General features: G+C 40.2%; 1 protein-coding gene across 1 annotated transcript; it reads left to right on the top strand.

Annotated features, from left to right (window-relative positions):
* The first annotated feature begins 54 nt into the window (after positions 1-54).
* COPRS (coordinator of PRMT5 and differentiation stimulator) lies at positions 55-3,370 on the top strand. The gene is made up of 3 exons (XM_058817508.1): positions 55-138; positions 650-901; positions 2,856-3,370. Exons 1-3 carry the CDS (start codon positions 114-116, stop codon positions 3,023-3,025), a joined length of 447 nt encoding a protein of 148 aa, XP_058673491.1. The 5' UTR covers positions 55-113; the 3' UTR covers positions 3,026-3,370.
* Positions 3,371-18,050: the final 14,680 nt, after the last annotated feature.

Genomic DNA, 18,050 nt, shown 5'->3' with positions numbered 1-18,050 from the left:
TTTCATGAGCAATCAGAGCTGCTGCTGCATTCTTTAAAAATGTCTCATAGGTGATGGCTGCTGCCTCTGAGGCTGCAAACTCTGAGGGGAAACAGCTTCCTAATAAGACAGATATGATGATCTGGAAGTCCAGAAAAGGTAGGACAAAGCAAAGTAGGTCGCAAATATTGGAACTTGTGCACTACTTGAGAAATCTGCTCAAAGCCTTTTGGTGTTGCATGGGAAAGGCCTCGTTACTAACTGCACTAAATTATTTCTGTGTAGATATTTGTGTATGCCTAGATACATGAGTAATTAATCAATATGACTTTTTTTTTTAAACCAGAACTTTTTTTAAAAATACCTACAGGTGAATGTGGTGAAACAAGACTGCTGTGTCCTTTGCCCTAGTTTACAGAGTTATTTTCCAACAAGAAAATCCTGATTTGCGCTGGTGCTGTGGTACAAGGCTATGTCTGCTCTTCCCAAGAATCTGAAATGTGAAGCAGCCCTGTAGTGAAATTACATATGTAGGAAACTGCATGTATTACAATAAGATTAGTAGTCACAAAGTGTATTTCTGTACCTCTCTGAATTACTGTGTGCTGAACAGTTAATTGTTCTTGTCGAATTTCTGAGTGTACCTGTTGGTGCTTTCTACTGATTTTAGAATGTTTGCTGCGGAATATTTCAAATGTTCCTGATGGCAACTCTGAAGAAAGTGAATCTGCTTCTACCTCCCCCAATGAAGGTGATGTCAGTGGCTGTACTGATGAGGGCTGGTGCAATATATATGCTGACCTTGATGTGTGGGATAGTGAAGTTTCCAATGTACCCGAGTCTTCAGGGCAGCAAGATACATCTGAGCATGAGGTGGAGGACTGGGATAAAGAATTGGAGGAGTCTGCATCTGGTCCTTATGGTGAGTACACTTGTGCTTCTTTTGAGTTTTAGATAGTTGGAGGTAGGTGCTTTGCAGGAGAATGTGTTTAAGTAACTCCATGTTCTATTTTGGGAAGCAATTTCTTGTGTTGACCTCCTGGATGTGTAATGCACAATTTTGTTGTCAAATACAGGATTTAAAGGTGATGTTGTTGATTTCACATGAAACTCTTGCTTGAGCAATTGAATTCTTAGGGAGTGGCATGGTAAAGAGGTGAACTCCATGTTTGTGTTGAGTTTCTCTGGTGAAGCAGGTTTTCACTGGTGTACCTTTGCTATTCTGAAGCAGAAGAGAAAGGTACATGGTGTGCAAGAACTAACTTTTTTGTGTAAAAATTCTTCAAGAAAATTCAAGACTGTTCATTATAATGTCTCTCTAGAGCGTGGAGTTGTTTGGATCAGTGCTCTTACTCTCTGAGTATGGTTTGTTGTGTTTACTGTAGTTTTTTTGAGGGAGTTTTTGTTTGTTTGGTTTTGTTGAAGCTTGTTCCTCCTAAGTGGTTGTGCATATGATCAGTCCCATGGACAGAAGTGGCAACAAATAGGAGTGAGTGCCACTCACACCTTTGAAGTTGAATTATACCTTCAGTTTGTAACTTGTTTTTAGGGTGACTCACATGTTAAAAGCATCTCAGCTTTCCATTGGCCAGGCTGGTTCTTAGCACAGAATGGGTGGTTGGAGTTTAGCCAGCAGTGACTGATAACCTGCTGTGTCTTTGTTGATGTAGAGTAGTACCATTTCCATTTTCTTCTCATTAATTGTATCTTTTTGTAATTAATATTATTTTCTTTCCTTAGGAAATATGTTCATTTTACTCTCAAAATTAAAATAAACTTTTGGATTTAAATTCCATTGTTCGGTAGCAGAAGAAAGTGAGAAAGGCTGAAAAAACTTTCTGTAAAACCATTCTGATTTTAAAATGGAAATACAGTATTGGTTTTTCACAGTGGGTAATCTGAGAAAAAGACTGTTCTCTTTTTGGAGGTTTTCCCTCACTTCCATTCTAAGCTTTCATTTTAATCTCTTATATGCTCAAATTTATGGAACGTTTTGAGTTTTTTACTGGAACTGTTCCTCTTTCCCCCTTTATTTAACTTGTTCATCCCACCCGTAGCTCTTTAAATCCTCACAAACTAAGGCAGCTGTGATTATTGGATTCAGGTCCTTCTGAAGGATACTGAGTCCAAGTGTTTGAGTTGTTAACTGCCACAAATACAAAAATGTGCTTGATTGGTCACTTCAAGGCTTTTTAAGTGTCCTAAGCTCTTGCTGTGATGGCTCCTTTGGCAGTGCTGCTGGAAGGCTGCTGACATGTGGGATATTGTGTTGGGTCCTCTGCTCCTCCATGCTCTGGGCTTTTTCTTTGCTCAGAGTCTCCTGACTAGAAATCTTTATGCTTCTGTTAAAACACTTTGCCCTATTTTTGTGCTAGATTGGTTAAATAGAGGCCCATTAGGCTTAATTCTAGCCTAGTGGAAATGTTGTTCCAAGCTTTTCCAGGACCCCACCCTCCCATTCTGTCCAGTGACCCAGTTCTTAGAGAGTTGCAGGACTCCTCATTGGGATGGTGTTATGAAAGCAGCAGCAAGGGGAAGGCAAATAAAAGTAATAGTTTCATGAGCCTTTTATTCCCAGGGAAGATGTGAAAGAACTGCCTGTCTTGTAAGAGCTGGTGCCTGGTACATGTCCAGGTACCTCAGTGAGCTTTCTGGAAAACTGTTTTTTTTGTGTGACATGAACCTTCCTTAAAACGAAGACATTGCCAAATTCAGTTTTCTGTTTGCCTTTTTGTAAGGTCTAATTGATGAGTGCTGGCAGATCAAATTGAAATAGTGAACTGGAAGGTGCCATAGATCTCCATAATAACCTGCTGCACTATTCCAATACTTTCCTGAGTACCTCCCATGGTTTAAACCTTTTATTTTGTCTTTAGATGCTGACGATCTCTCCGGCGGAAGCTTTGAGGAAAATAATATTTTCGGCTCATATGTGTGGAAGGAGGATTGGTTTTACAACCCGAGCTGTCACCACACACCTTGCCTTGTGTTTCCACCACGAGTTAGAACAGTTGAGAAGGGCCAGTTTGATGATGCTGATGAATGAGGTTGAGTCTGGTCAGAAGTAAGTTTGGTTTCTGTGTTGGATTATGTTCTTCAGCTGTGCCAAGTCCCTTGGCTTTTTTGCAGAGTTGGGCCTGAGGCCAGAAATGTGACACCTTCTCCAGAGTTTTGCTCAGGCTGTTTCTGAGCTGTTCATAAACTGCCCACCCTTGCTCTGGATACAAGAGTGCAGGTGCTGGGTGTAAGGAGTCAGTGCATTTCTGGAGCTTTTGTTTGTATTATATAGATCTATGTTGCTAATTAATTGCTTGAGGAGAAGTATTTAATTTCTAAACTTCAGCTTGTTTGCCAGGCTTCTGTCCGTTTTGACATGCTGATCCCTGTGTTTTTGTGCTACTTTTAGTTTTGTTTTCTTTACATTTGATGCTGTCAGATTGGTTTGGATGCCTTAGAAACTCTTCCTCCTTCCAGCTTGTCTGTTGTATTTCCATATGATTCTAAAGTCCATTTGTGATTCTCATGCTGGTGTTTAACAAAATCAGCTGTGGCAAATACAGAACAAGTTGTTTGTGTTTATTTTTATGTATTTCAGCATAAAGGAATTACAAATACACGATAACATTTTTCAAATACATGTGTTGATATACAGGGAAGGCATGTTCCATCCAGCAGGAATGCTGGGTGCCTAAGGCTGCCTCCCAACAAAGATTTCTCCACATCAGACCTTCTTGTGTTTGAGCATGTTACCCTAGAGTCCCACAGTTGTCTTTATTGCATTCTCATGCAACATCAGATGTGTAATGACAAAGAAAACATCTCTGCTTATATATATATATACATATATATTTCAGCATATCATCTCAGTGTCCTGCAGACAGTAGTGAATTAAGGTTCCTGATGCTGTTCTGCTGTTTGTGATGTGGCAAATGAGGAGATGGGAACACAAAATACCTGCACAGAGTCCCTAAGAGAAGAGGTGGAACTAGAACCATCTCCTCCTCACCTTTGCTCTGGAGTTAAAGGAGGTGTTCTCAAAGGAAGTACAGAAAGGGATTGAGTGGCTGCTCACCTGAGTAACAATAACTTTCAACATGCTCGTGTTTCATTGAACACTTTTACATCAAAAACATTTTCATGGCTTTGTGTTTAGACACTGACTGAACTGAAGCACTGTACAATGGGGTTTTATTTTATTTCCTTTTTCCTTTTTTACTAATCATCCAGTGTATGAGATCAAAATAATTCATGCACTAGGTTAGAAGGAAGAAGTGAATGACACAGTGATATTTCCTTAATATTTTCCTAGAGAGTACAGAAGAGCAAGAGCTTGTGAGACAAGAGCTTTTCTTTGGGTACCTTTCAATTCCTGGTTATGTTTTGGTACCTAACAGTCAAAGCAGAGTGGAAACATAGTGTTGAGGTTGCAAAAAAGAGGGCCTGGTCTTTCATTCCCATATGATGGAGTTATCTAGGGATTAATATTTCCATCAAAATTTCCTCAGTCATGCCAATAACTGGCTCATCGTCTCAAGTGAAAAAGTTGATTTGCAATTATAAGTGCAGTATTCATAAGGATAAATTGAGCGCAGATTACTGTTGAAGTAACGATACACCAATAATTTCAATAATTGTAAAAATTCCTGTGGAAACTCCCAGGTTCTTTTGTGAGCCTGTTTATCCTGTTCAGGCTGGCTGGGGATGACAAGGCCCAAGGCTTCCCTGCAGAGGGCAGCAGAAAATTGTCTGCTCTGTGTGCACTCGGCAGTGTGGGCTCCCCGGGCTGGTTTTCCAGCGCTGATAGCAATTAGATCAGAGTTCTGCATTGCCCTGTTGTTCCCCAGTGAGGCTGATTCATGGCCCTGATTAGTTTCTCATTTTTTTTTTATTTCACTCTGAAGTTATACTTACTGGACTGAAAAATTTCTCCCATGGCTGAGTGAAGAACATCACTTGACTTCAGGCTTAATATATATATTTTTTTTAGTATGCTTGTGGGAGATATCCCACCGTATTCAATAAAGATGAAACTAATAGAATTCTGTGGAGCAAACCCATCTTTTGTAGAATTGTTTTATAAGGATAACCAAAAAGTTTTATAACACTGATTAGGATGATTTTTCTTCCTGTACAGTTCCAAAATTCCATCATTCCTGAATCTTCAAGCCATTTTCCATGCACTTTATAAATCACAGTGATTTATTATCCTCTATCTTTAATTGCAATCAGTCTTGTCTTTCTCAAAGGTCTTACTTGAGGAGAAATTGTATTGAATGGCTGCCTTGCTAAGCTGTTTGTATTTAAATGACTGTAAACTTTCAAGATTTGTTTTCAGATTCCATTTAAGGTTAAAACTGACACCACCCCCTGCAGCTCTGGAGAGGCAGGACTTGGCAGCAGAGGTGCACTGTTCTCTCCAGGGATATGTTGGCAAATACAACTTTGTTCAACTTAGCCCTGCTTGTTAGGGCAGGGGCTTGACATAAAGCCTGATCTGAACACTCAGACTTCAGGGGGATTAGAAAACCAGATGCAGGCTTCTCAGAAAGCATCTGCCTGGGAGGATTTGAAGCCAAGCTCACGGATTCCAGTGTTTCTGCACTACAGAGTGTTTCAAATTCCATTGTGAGTCTTGCACCAAGCTTGTTTTGTGTTGACACAAGCATGTCATTCTAGGCAAGAATACTTGCAACTAAAAGCAACATAAGGTAACAGATGAGCCAACAGTTCACACCAACAGTCAACCCTTCAACTTGCTCAAATTATTAGGGGGAACAAAGTGCCCGTTACAGGACCAAGATCATAAATCTTGGATGAACACAAGAAACACAATGGCAGTACATCAGTTGGAAAACTTGGACGTGTCAGAGATTGCTCAGTTAAATGCTCATACATCTTTAACAAGATTTCCCCTTTCTGTTCCCACAGTGTAAGGTACCATTCAAATAACTGAGTCCCTGCTACAGGTTAATAGGTTTGCTGGGTTTATGGTGTGGGGGTGGCTCAGGAGTGTGGCATAATACAGTGGCTCATGACAACGGGGTACAACTTTAAAGCTGCCCTTGCTTTTCTTCTCATTACCTCACTTTGTAGGTAAAGATAATGACACCAGCCAGTAAAGTACTTCAAATTGGCTGAGGAAGAGTTTTGTCTAAACGGTGATGTACTAAGAAATGAAAACAAAACAGTTTTGCATTTTCTTTGAACAGCCAGCAAAGAAATGAAAACTTGTTTTGGGTGCATCTGTTGTTTCCTTTGAGACCTACAGGGAGTGATTTGCAAGAGGAAATAATTGTAGGAAATGTGTTCATATTTCCTGTTGATAAGGTAAAGCACTTAATTCATACATCAGATTGAGATGTTTCTTGCTTTTATATAACCACAAAATCCAGCCCATTTCAGTGTCTTTTAAAGACACTGCTGCTTCACTTGTTGTTTTGTCCCATCTTTTAAGTGATCTGCTTTCACTTTTAAACTGAGAGAACGCTTCCACTGTTGGGGGGCCTATGGGAATAATTTCACAGACTAAAGGAAAATGCTGATGGCAGCAGCTCATCCTGACCATCTGTTGAATCCAAGGACACCAGTGTAAATCCCTTTATAACAAAGGTCATTTTGTGAAGCTGGGTGAGTCTTCATAGGCATGGAGAAGGAACTTGTGATACTTTGCCCTCTGTGGTTCTGTGTTACACAGACATCGGAAGTTTGAGTATTAGAGGATAAATTGGTGGTGGAGTTGTTAGTCCTGGAGTACCAGCTGCTCATAGCACAGCTTCCTAGCTTGGCAGGAGAAACTGGAACCTACCAAAAAAAGCAGCCAAGCACACAATCCCAGTAATTGGGTTTAGTGATGAAACCACTTCCTTTAAACATTTGGAGTAGATCTTCAGCTGGTACAAACTTTGGCAGCTCAGGCAGAACCTCTCTCCCTGTATGTGCCCCTATGCAATGCCTGTGTCATCCCTCAATGAAAGCTCATGTTCAGTGTTTCATTTTTGCTTTGTTCTTAATATAGTGGGCTTTCTTTATGTTACTTTTAGCTCTCTTGATCTTTACTGAGAAAAACTCATGAATGTGGTTCAATGGCTGCATTTATTTCCTAGCAGGTTGTATCAGGTGGGGTTTTATTCACATTGATGATAGCTAGTTTCAGGACATGTAGATCAAATCAGCCTTGGAAAGTTTACTTCTATGATTTAGCAAGTCTTGATTCTTTGGCCTGAATTCTTTTAATCAAATAAAGATGTTTTCTGATGTGCTTGCAGCTTCTACATTTGAGACCTGGAAACTCTTTTCATTGTAGGATGCAGGAATTTAAGAATGAATGAATGAGTTGTATACATAAATTGTATGTATTTGTGAGCCTGAGATCTCAGTGTATTGTTTTATTTCCCTCAAAGGGAAATAGTGCTCAGTCCTCCTGGAGCTATTGGTCCTTAGTAAGACACACATTGAGCAACACATTTTCTGTGACATCTGGGGTAGCAGAGGATGCCAAGTTCTCATTGTGCTGCTTTGCAATTTTAATCAGTGTAGCTACTGTGGACTCTTAGTCCAATATTAAACAAGTTATTTAGTATTTTTACATCTACCTCAGGATTTACTCCAAAACATTCCTTTTCTCACTGAGGAATTCCTTCATTTGTTTAACCCATTCTGGAAAACATGAAAATTATTTGACCTCAGATAAAGTAATATAATTTCACTTCTAATCTTCATCCAGACACCAGAGTAAATATGCCACATTGTAATATAGTTCTGGCTGGCTACAGTTGGTTGGGAATTGGGTAACTCCCTGTCCCATGTTACCTGCCCAAGTGTTTCTGGGGAAGTAAATAGGTGTGACTGTGAGATTAAAAACAGGACCTATACCCCACAGCAGACAGTACAATCTCCACCTATGCAACTACAGATGCAGATAGCAAGGAAAGTCTTAGCTGAGCAGCTCTTCACAGTGTTGCTGACAATAGTATGGTAGAATTAGAATAGCAAGGCCAGAGGAGAAACTGACAGTTCCACCAGAAGCATGGGCAACAAATTAAAATAATTTGGTATAGGAATCTCAATTGCTGCATTCTCCTTAGAGAAGAACATGTAAGGGGAGTTTGCAAATTCTGTTTCAACTGTAGTTAACTCCTTAAATCACAAACTGAAGCAGGACAAGTAATCTGAAATGAATGCACAAAGGTGGAGTGTGCAAGTAGCCACATGCTGAGTCAGCAATCTTGTCTACTGTCCTTACTGGATTTGCTGGAATACCAGACCCCCCTCTGTTCTCAGTGTTATTTTTATCAGTACCTTCAGTTCCATGTTCTTCAAACAGGTCATTATTTTCCAGGTCTGAAACACCTTTTACCTTCTGTTTTGTTTAGTTGAAGCTTATCTGCATCATTCAGGCTTGATTTGTTTAATTGGGCCTCCAACTCTGCAGCTTGCCAGACGTCTGGTCTTTTTAGTGGGATTGGTCAGACAATATCAAGACAGATAAATATTTCTCAGGCTGAGACTGCCTGTCTGCTAGATAAGAACTACATTTAGTTCTATTATCTGCACTTGTGTTAGTAAGTGGGTTAGGTTTAATTTGGTCCTTTGGAGAGAAGTGAGTGAACTGTTCTTCAGACAGATCTGGGCTTTGGTGTAAGGACAAGCTTTGTGATGTGGTCTGTGAAGTGCCTTGTAGCCCTGCAGGAATACTTGGTGTGGCCGGTTCCTGACAGCAATTTGGAACGCTAACTTTAATGATTGTGCTTCTAATTATGTACAGAGGTGAATTCTCAGATGAAAGAATGGGGAGTTTCATCATCTGTCCCATTAAGAGCAGCAGGGTTTCTGTTGTGCAGGGGAGTAAATGCCTAAAGCTGGCACCTGATGGTTGCAGCAAGGGGAGGGTTTCTCAGGCTGCACAAGGCACCTTCCATCCCTCCACAGCATGCAAATCTATTAAAGGGTGTCTTGACTTCTTAAATGAGCCATGTCTTTGGCATGGGTTGCATTACTCTCATGTACCTTTAATGTCATTTTTCTGCCCCCCAACAAGGGAGTAGATGTGAGCATTTGTCCAGCATGTGACTGTGTTAGAGGACTGGAAATTGGTGACACCCAGTCTTTGTGATCCTGACTGCCTCCAGACAAAAGGGCAAAGTTCAGTGTCCTGCTAATGGACTTAACTGTTCCATGATTGAGACTCAGGTATTTGGGAAATGGCCTCGTTTGCTACACATCCTGTCAAGTTTGGGTTAGTTATTCCCATTCAGCTTACCTAGGTATTGGATATTGCTAAGGCTTTAATGCCAGCTTCCACCACAGTTCAGTGCTGCAGGATTAGCAATAGGATTTCTCTGGTTTCAGGGCTTATCTCTGTGGTTTGTGTTTCACTTTCTGCTTGAATTTTCCATTTTGGAAGGATTCTTTCAAATTTTTTAATGCAATTTTGTACCTATTGTCTGCCTCTACCTGGGGTTAAATTTAGCTTTTGTTTCCGCCTGTAGTATAAAGAGCCAGCAACTGGTGCCAGGTAAAGGAGAGGAAAATGTTCTCTGTTATGGCAGTGTCCACCTTGTGTAACAGCCTGAGGAGTGAGTGTGGGAGGAGGCTGCAGTGAGGCAAATATGGAGAACACAGGGTGCAGTAAATCTGCTCATTTGTACAATGGGAGTGTGCTGCAAGTTTCATTTGATTGCTTCCTCTTTAATTGGAGCCTAGCGTAATTGAGCTGAGAGCTTTCCCTTCTCTAGTTCAGAGAGTCATGTGCCTTTTTTCTCTTTATTTGCTGTTTTGCCTTAGACATGACACTGATGTGAGAGGAATATTTATTTTTAGCTCTTCTTCCCATGATTAATCCGTGCAGGTTCTGCTTGACAGTTCAATGCTATTTTAATGATGTAGCCAGCAGCTGTTTTCTCCATGTCTTATCAAATATCCTTCATGTTCTAACATAACATAATAACAAAGAAGTTTCTTTATTTTTGGCTGGTTTGAATTTCCACCCAGGGGATCTCATTGCATCTTTTCATGGGGACTGCAATCTAGGAATAGGTACTTGTAGGTAGATTCTGCTTTAAACAAGTAAGTATGATTGAGGATTTAATACCCATTTTATATGGATTCTGTTGTTGCACTTAGGATAGCAGGGCTAATATTTTTTAACAGCTCAGTAGTTTTAACTGTTGTCTTGTTGCTTTGGTAAAATAATGAGTATACCAATCTGCTTTGCCATCAGATGCTGTAGGGATTATTTAATTAGACTAATTTCTGTTTTCATTAACACTTCTATTAATTGTGTTTTAATGCTACTGTTTACAGATTCTTATTTTGGGATGTTGTTTTCTACATATTTTCTCTCATCCTTTTTGTTGCCTGTTTACCATCACAAAATTGATACTATAGCAATTGTCTGCTTTTACAGGAGATCTCTCATCTGACAAAATGTGGTACCTGCAGTACTGGCAGTGGTGTCCTCTCATCTCCACGGTCCCTCCCAGAGCAGGGTAGCCTGAACTAGAACTCTACTAGAAAATTAGGACAGAATCCTCTGAATTATGGCAGTGTTGGCATGTCTTGAGAGACCAGAACTGTGATAATGGCACAAATCCCAAATTCCTTATGACTTCATGTTTTCCGTGCTGATTTTAAGATCTGTCAGAGATATGGTTTTTGGTGGAGTCTGTCATGTTTAAGAGTTATCATAATTATCCTGAAAAAGTTCTGGATTTGCGAAATAGTTCCTTGCTTTCAAGCTTTTTGCAGTCAGCAGTATACAACAGAGGATTGCAGTTTATTCTTAGGCCTGGAAACTTATTCTCCTACCTAAGTGCTTAATCAAATTCACTCATAGTACATAGCATGTTTTTCTTGCCTAGCAGTCTTATGTTCAGCAGTGAATTTAAGAAAGCCTTTTGCAGGTGGATCTCATTCTGATATAACATTCTACCATAGCTCAGTGCCAGGTTTATTCATTAACTTTCTATCCATAGAGTTGTATACTTTTAAAGTAACTTGGATATTTAACAGGATGACAAAGTGTTTCAGCTACTCTTGACTACTTATGAGTTAGTCACTACAGAACATTGCCTGCTCTGTCTTCTAAAAAATTGAACATTGGCAAACATTTCAGCTGGTTTATTAAAAAAATGAAATTGTCAAGGACAATGGCAGCAGAAGTAGAAACCATGTAGCAATTTTTTTTTTTGTCAAGGCTGATACAATAATTATATTTGGAAGAGAAGGATGTTGTAAAGCACCTGAGAGGCCACTACTAGTAAATGTGAATAACTTCATGTATTGAAAAGCATGGGTCTGCTGGACAAAATGGTTTGAATGCCAGTCTGCAATTTGATAAATTAAATATCTATGAAAATGTATATTGAAAATTACAGTGTTGCTATGGTTACCAAAGCTTTCTTGGTTCCAGGACTGCAGTGCATTTCACTTCAAAGAAGAATCCCTTTCCCCCCACTTCTTTAAGTAAAATCAAATAGAACTTTCAGAAGTGCTTTTAATTTGTATGCATTAATTGGTGAAACTTGCTGCCACAAAGAATCAAAACCCCAGAAATATAGCTGTCTCCAAAACATATACTTCTATTTCACAGCATCTTTGAATTAAATCTCATAAAATTGTATTCTTTGGTTCTGAACTGTAGAGCAGAAGTGACCATCCTTTGGCTGGGAGGACACAACCCACTGAGTGTGCATAAAACTCTAACAAATGCTATTGTGGGTGTCCTGTGTGTGTTTGTATGCGTGGCTGATGCCCAGTTGTTCCTCAAATTGGTTTTTCACTTTTGAATATTTTTGCTGTAACGTGCTCCTCTGAGTAGTAAATGAGAAAGGTTGAGGAGGAATGACTTTTATGGTCAAGCTCTGCCATTATTGTTCCATTAAGGCTCGTTTCCTCTGAAGCTGCAGGTGCTGCCACCATGTCATTGTGGCCAGTTCCTGAGTTTTTGGAAAATACAACCTGTTACTTGTAACGTGGAGAGATAAGCCCCATGGTGAGATCCTGTTAGACAATACCTGTGCAGCTTTCCTTGTAGAACTCAGAAAATTATATTATTAAATAATACTAGCAAGGTTGTAAAAGCAATACAGAGTGAAGCAGATCAAGGAATTTTTGCTCTGTTGTCCTGGAATCTGCCCCTCACCAGCAGCACATCTGCCCAGCAAATGTCAAAGATCAAGTGTTTCTGACACTGCTTACTTCTGTCAGGGATTGTTCCCTTTTTCTGGAGCACAAAAGAGCCTGTGTTGAGGCATTTCCCATCGTGCCCTCTGTGGTTGTAATGTAAAGTTGACTCTCTTCCTGTGGCCATACATTTTCTGCATATTATCAGACATTTTTTATCCCATGTGGAGCTTCTGCTTATGTACATTAGTGTCTGTGTAAATAAGTAATGGAGGAGAGCTACATGCTGAATTAAGTCTCTTTGCTTTAGAGCTGCAAGGCTTTGTCCCTCAGGAAAACAATCTGTCAGGAGACATGAAAGCACTCAGATGTCTGCTGTGAGTGCACATCTGGCCAAGGCACAGCATTCCTGGTGGCACTGTTTCCCATGGCATTCCTGGTGGCACTGTTTCCCATGGCATTCCTGGTGGCACTGTTTCCCATGGCATTCCTGGTGGCACTATTTCCCATGGCATTCCTGGTGGCACTGTTTCCCTTGGCATTCCTGGTGGCACTGTTTCCCATGGCATTCCTGGTGGCACTGTTTCCCATGGCATTCTTGGTGGCACTGTTTCCCATGGCATTCCTGGTGGCACTATTCCCATGGCATTCCTGGTGGCACTATTCCCATTCCCTTCCCTGCTGCCCTCTCAGGTGTGGCTGATCCAGCTGGAGCAGAGTGCAGTGATGCCTTTCACCCTGCTGCATCCAGAGAGGAGAAGGAGGAGGGTGAGGGTCTCTAATGCAGCACTCATGGCCTGAATTGTTGACTTGAGCAGGCTCTAGGAGTGCCTGAAGTGAAGGTGAAAACCACGAGGTGAGGTGACACCAGCTGTGACTGCTGGTGCAGCTCTGACAGGTAAATAAAATCCTCCAGCCCTTATATCCAAGTTCTTGCTTCTTTCAGGGTGGTTACTGTACCAATCTTCCCAAGGTTTATTGTACCTGGTTTAGGTCTTTGTTCTCCTTAGGTCCATCTGCTCTCTAAGAGTTGAAGTTGTGTGCTCTTGAGTTGGAGTAAGAAAAACCCATATAATTTTGTACACAGAGAGGAAAGGGATTAAATTTTGGAATTACCACAGTAGCCATATCCTCTTTTTCATATTGAAATGGGAACTACTTATGTAAATTCTACAAACAATTTTGAAAATAGCCAAAAGCCCTCACAGATCTGCAACATGCACTCCAGATAGATTGTTGTGAAAACAAAATGCTTCCCATAATATGCACCTTTGCAAGTACATACTTGGGTCCATTCAGGGCATATTTCTGAAAGGGCTTGTTCACCAACGCCAGTGTGTTCAAAAGTTCAATTTTCTGGCACTTTTGAATCTGTTCCCTGAACACATTCTGAGGGTTGGAAACATCATGTGGTTTGTATAAATAAAAACACCAAATTGCCTGGGGTGCATCTGTGCCCCTTGCTGTGCAGGCTGGCTGGTTCTCTGCCATCAGCCTGACATTTTCAATCAAGTTTTTAATGGACTCCTGGGGCTCCCCCAGTTTCTGTTCAAGCAGAATCTGGCACCAGTCTCCCCAAGACCATAGCAATGAAAACCTTTATTTTAGCTTTTGATTGTACAGAAATTTAGTGACAGTAGGAAAGAAATAAACTGGTTGGATGAGTGCCAGAATAGCAGGAAAGAGCTGTCTTTAGAAAAAATTCATAACCTACATTTTATTTTGTCAAATTAGGCAGTGCAAAGTATAGGGCAATCATAGATCAGACTTCTCTGTAATCTTTTCCAGATTTTGACAGATTGACAGTTTTAATTAAGAGTGTTTTGTTTAATTCGTTTTGCCTTTTCACCTGAGAGTGTACACAGGCCTGTGCAAGTTTGGACTGCAATTCTGCAGGGTTTTTTTTTAAATATAATTGTTGGTCATTAAAAAAGATTGAACTAAATGTTATGAAGGCTTTTAATTTTCATCCCTGTTCAGGAAGTTCCCAGATCCCCTCTTATGCTTACATAAGTTATTTTAAACAGTTTTTTTGTTTTTCAAAACTTCTCGTTGTAAAGGAAGAATGAACCATAAAACCATAACTGTTGCCATTTTTCAGTAATTATGGGCACCTCAGTTCTCTGTGAAGGCAGCCATTGTGATGTCTCTCAGGTTTGTGACAGCAACTGTTGTAACTGAGAAAGGCTGAAGTCCTGTGATCTGTGTGGAATAGATGTTGGGATTTTATATTGAGAAAGGTATAAATTAATTAATACCTCTGTATCCTTCTGGGAGTTACAATTATTATTCCTCCATACAGTAGGTGGAGACAAAGACCTCATGAATTTTATCATGTCTCCTCACACTGATTTTATTAGCTATGCTTGGGCTCTCCTGATTTTTGGGTTATTGAGTCCCTTTACAAAAATAACAACTATCAGACAATTTTGTTCTAAAGGTTGTTAATTTATGTTCATATTAATTCTGTAATTACTTTTCTGGCTATTGCAGTTCTATTGGTTCTTTCAAATATGAGAGGTGATTTGGAGATTGATCTGTGAAACCTTTCTGTTTGAGTTCAGATCTGTCTTAGGCCCAAAAATTCAGAGGTCAAAGCACACCCAGGACAGACTTCAAGTTTGAACATATCTTGAAAATCCCAGTGGTGTGGGAGTTGGAATTCTGTGCAGACTGGAAGGTTGAGGTGTGGTCTGCCTCTGTTTATAAAGTGAATTTATATGTGTGTGTATGTTTATATAAATCCAGTGCCTGTTTAGAGGTGGGTGTTTATGTGCTTACAGCATCTGTGGCTGCACACAGAATGTGGCCTTGGCATCCTGCCTCTGCCTCAGTTTACCTGAAAACTTACAATGCAGTTTGGAGTAGTGAGAACAAATGGGGTGTAATACATAAAGTAGAAGAGGTGCTTTTATTCACTTTTCAGAGGCATGGTGGAGTCTGCAAATTTCTCAAATCAATTGGTTGATTATTTCAAGTCATCTGTAGACACATTTTTATTTTGATCTTTTCCTTAATATCACTCTAGGCTGTTGATCCTCTATAAAAGAGGAAGTCTCTGCCATATGCATCATGCTGTGTGTGACTGAAATAGCCATGCCAGAGAAGGATTTCCATTAGTGTGACAGTTCAGGGTAGGTGCCCATTATTTTGGATGCCAGGCAGGTTGCCTTAGGAGAGATGGTTTTGTCAAATCTGTTCTTTGTGCTCAGCCAAGACTACAATACGACAGAGCCCTGTGATTTCAGCAGATCATGGTATGAATCCCTCTTTCATTGATCTCAGACTGGTCTGATCAAAGTTTTTGTGGTTCTTAAAACAGAGAACCACAGAGAACAACCTAGTGAGGTGTGTTTGTGACATCGTAGATTCAATAATGAAAAGTGGAATTTTATCCAGTAAGGAGGATAGAAGAGAAGAGAGGAGCCAGCATGTCAGTGTAACATCAGACACCTGAACTCAGGGGGCATTTAAGCAAACCTTTAAGAAGGGATTTTTTGCTGCCTCAAAAAATTTGGGAAGGGTTGTTACAAAGTACCTCTGTTCCTTGTCCACCAGTGAGGGGAGAAGGTTTGTCTTCTGAAAAGGAATACCTGGGATTAAGTTTAAATAGGAGAATGAGTTGTTGTCTGTTCACTTCCTCATTATGCCAAGTAACTTTGTGTGTATGGGACAATTAATTTCACTGGAATCCTGACAACATCTCCCTCTCATATGGAAGAGTTGTGCACCTCTGATTTTTCACTCGTGGGCAGTGTATGCTACAGAAAGTCAAAATTGAGGTTATTATTAAATACAGTTCAAATGAAGAGGCAAGGAGCAGAGAAGTTTTCCAAAATTAAGACAACACACAGTTTGGGGGTAACTGATAAAGATGTGCAGAGTCAGTGCCTGCCACAGTATCATGTCTCTTCTGGTGAGGTGGGTGTTTTACAGGGCATCTCTTTGAATAAATCAAAATATCCTTCTGTAAACATCAGTGGGAAGCTGAAAATGACATACAGGTGGGTGGATCTTGCCTCTAGTGATGCACAGAGCCTGTCTTTCCAGTGTCATTCAAGTATAGGCAGAAAGTCTAAACATCCTAACATTGCTTTAACTCTCAGGGACATTCAGCTCTTCAAATGCAACATGGTATTTTCCAGTTTTGACCTACTGAGCTAATTGCAAGGATTGAACAGAAACACTGACTTGAAGTAGAGATGATGATGATAGAGAGGGAATGTGCAGTTAATGTTACTGCTTGGTACAAGAGTTACTTCTGTTGGTCTCAGAGTTATGATTCATCAGAGTTTCTTCTATGCTCCCTTACTCTAAGAGTGTGATTTAATTTAAAATGTCCAGATCTATATAATAAACACATTAGATCATTAACAGACATAAACTGTTATATTCCTGAGGTTTGTAGCACTGTTCACTGTAAATCCAGCACAATGCATCTTCAGCTAGGAGTGCTGCCAGCCCTGAGGGCTCTGGAGGAACTGTGCTTTTGATGTGTCCATCTGAACTTTGCTAGGCTGAAGAAATAAGATTTTTACTAGGGCAGAACCAGATGGGGGTGGTCAAACTAAGGGTTCATTCTCTGGCTGTATCTACCTCCTCCTTCTCTTTGAGCAGCAGATGCTAATAAAAGATGAGCTCTCTAAGTGAGCTTGTGTAGGAGTGCCCAGGTCTGTGCTGCTCTGGGCTGGGGCAGTGCAGAGGATGTCCCACGGAGCAGGGATGTCTGCAGCTTTTGGACTGAACATGTGAGACCACAGCTTCCTCCCCTCCTCTGAGGACTCCATTGTTTGCTGAGTCTTCCCTTCTGTCTTAACAGAAATCACAACTAAAGAAATAATGTTTTATTTAAATTACATTCTTATCTATGTTAGATATTCCACACAAAAATGTAGAAATGGATCAGTATAAATGCCATCCAATTTACTGGTTTTCAGTAGATGAGTTTCCTTTATTTTCCTCAAGTGCCTGTAGATAATTTATACATGGTATTATTCATATTCTCTATCAATTGCAAGGTTAATTGATGAGGAAGAAAAAAAACCCAGCAAGTTAGTCTGTTTGGTTATCTCCACACTTGTTTAAAAATGCCCTTGGAAGTGGAAGGATTATGAATGTTGTGCTGTCTCTTAGTTTGATTTTTAAGTTCGTGGCATGTGGATAATCGATGGTGGGCTTGAAAAATGCAGCTGCCATAGCTACCGACATTCAGCACTAATGGTTGGGGCACAGAGGTAGAAAAGTTCTAAACACAGAGGTAAGACACTGGCATGGACAGAGCTTTTCATTCCAGAGTACAGCTTAATGTTTGTTTTGGCTTTGCTGTTCCTGTTGGCTTACATCTATAGGATGCAGACTGCTCTGTGAAAGGAAGAATGAAGTGTCAAAAGTGGCTGGAGGGAGATTTCTTTGAAAGTTATTGAATTTGTGAGTCAGTAAGTTAAGTGGGCAAATGCAGTGTTAACTTGGAAGGAAGTAAATTTCATTTGAGCATGTTATTTTGTTCACAGAGGGCCAAATCCTGAGAGATACTAAGGATTAAGTGTTTTTGATAAAATATTCTTTTGTAAATTCAACTTCAAGTTGCCATGGGTTCTCTTCTCCAGATATGCATAAGATTTGGATCTGTCAGCGACAACTAGTTTTGCTCAAATTATTTATCAAACTGCTTTGTAATGTCTGACTCAAATGCACGTAACACTTGCCTAAAAAAATGTGTTTGGGGAATGAAAGACTTTGCTTGAGGTCTCTGCTATTAAATCTGTGCCGAGGGGCAGGGAGAGGCTGTGAGTTTTTTGGCGAAGTTAATAAAATGTGTGGATTAGTGAAGTGCTGATTAGTGAGGTTCTATTGTCAACAGAAACATTCCTGCCTTAGCTGAAACCCAGATGGAAAGCTGCCCGCCTCGACTGCAGAAAATGGTTTATGTTGCTGCTTTCCTGGAGTAT

Source organism: Ammospiza caudacuta, chromosome 19 (genome assembly GCF_027887145.1).
Source record: "Ammospiza caudacuta isolate bAmmCau1 chromosome 19, bAmmCau1.pri, whole genome shotgun sequence".
In the NCBI taxonomy this organism is placed as follows: domain Eukaryota; kingdom Metazoa; phylum Chordata; class Aves; order Passeriformes; family Passerellidae; genus Ammospiza; species Ammospiza caudacuta.
Note: the sequence above shows the minus strand (reverse complement) of the source record. Positions and strands in the feature narration are given on the sequence as shown.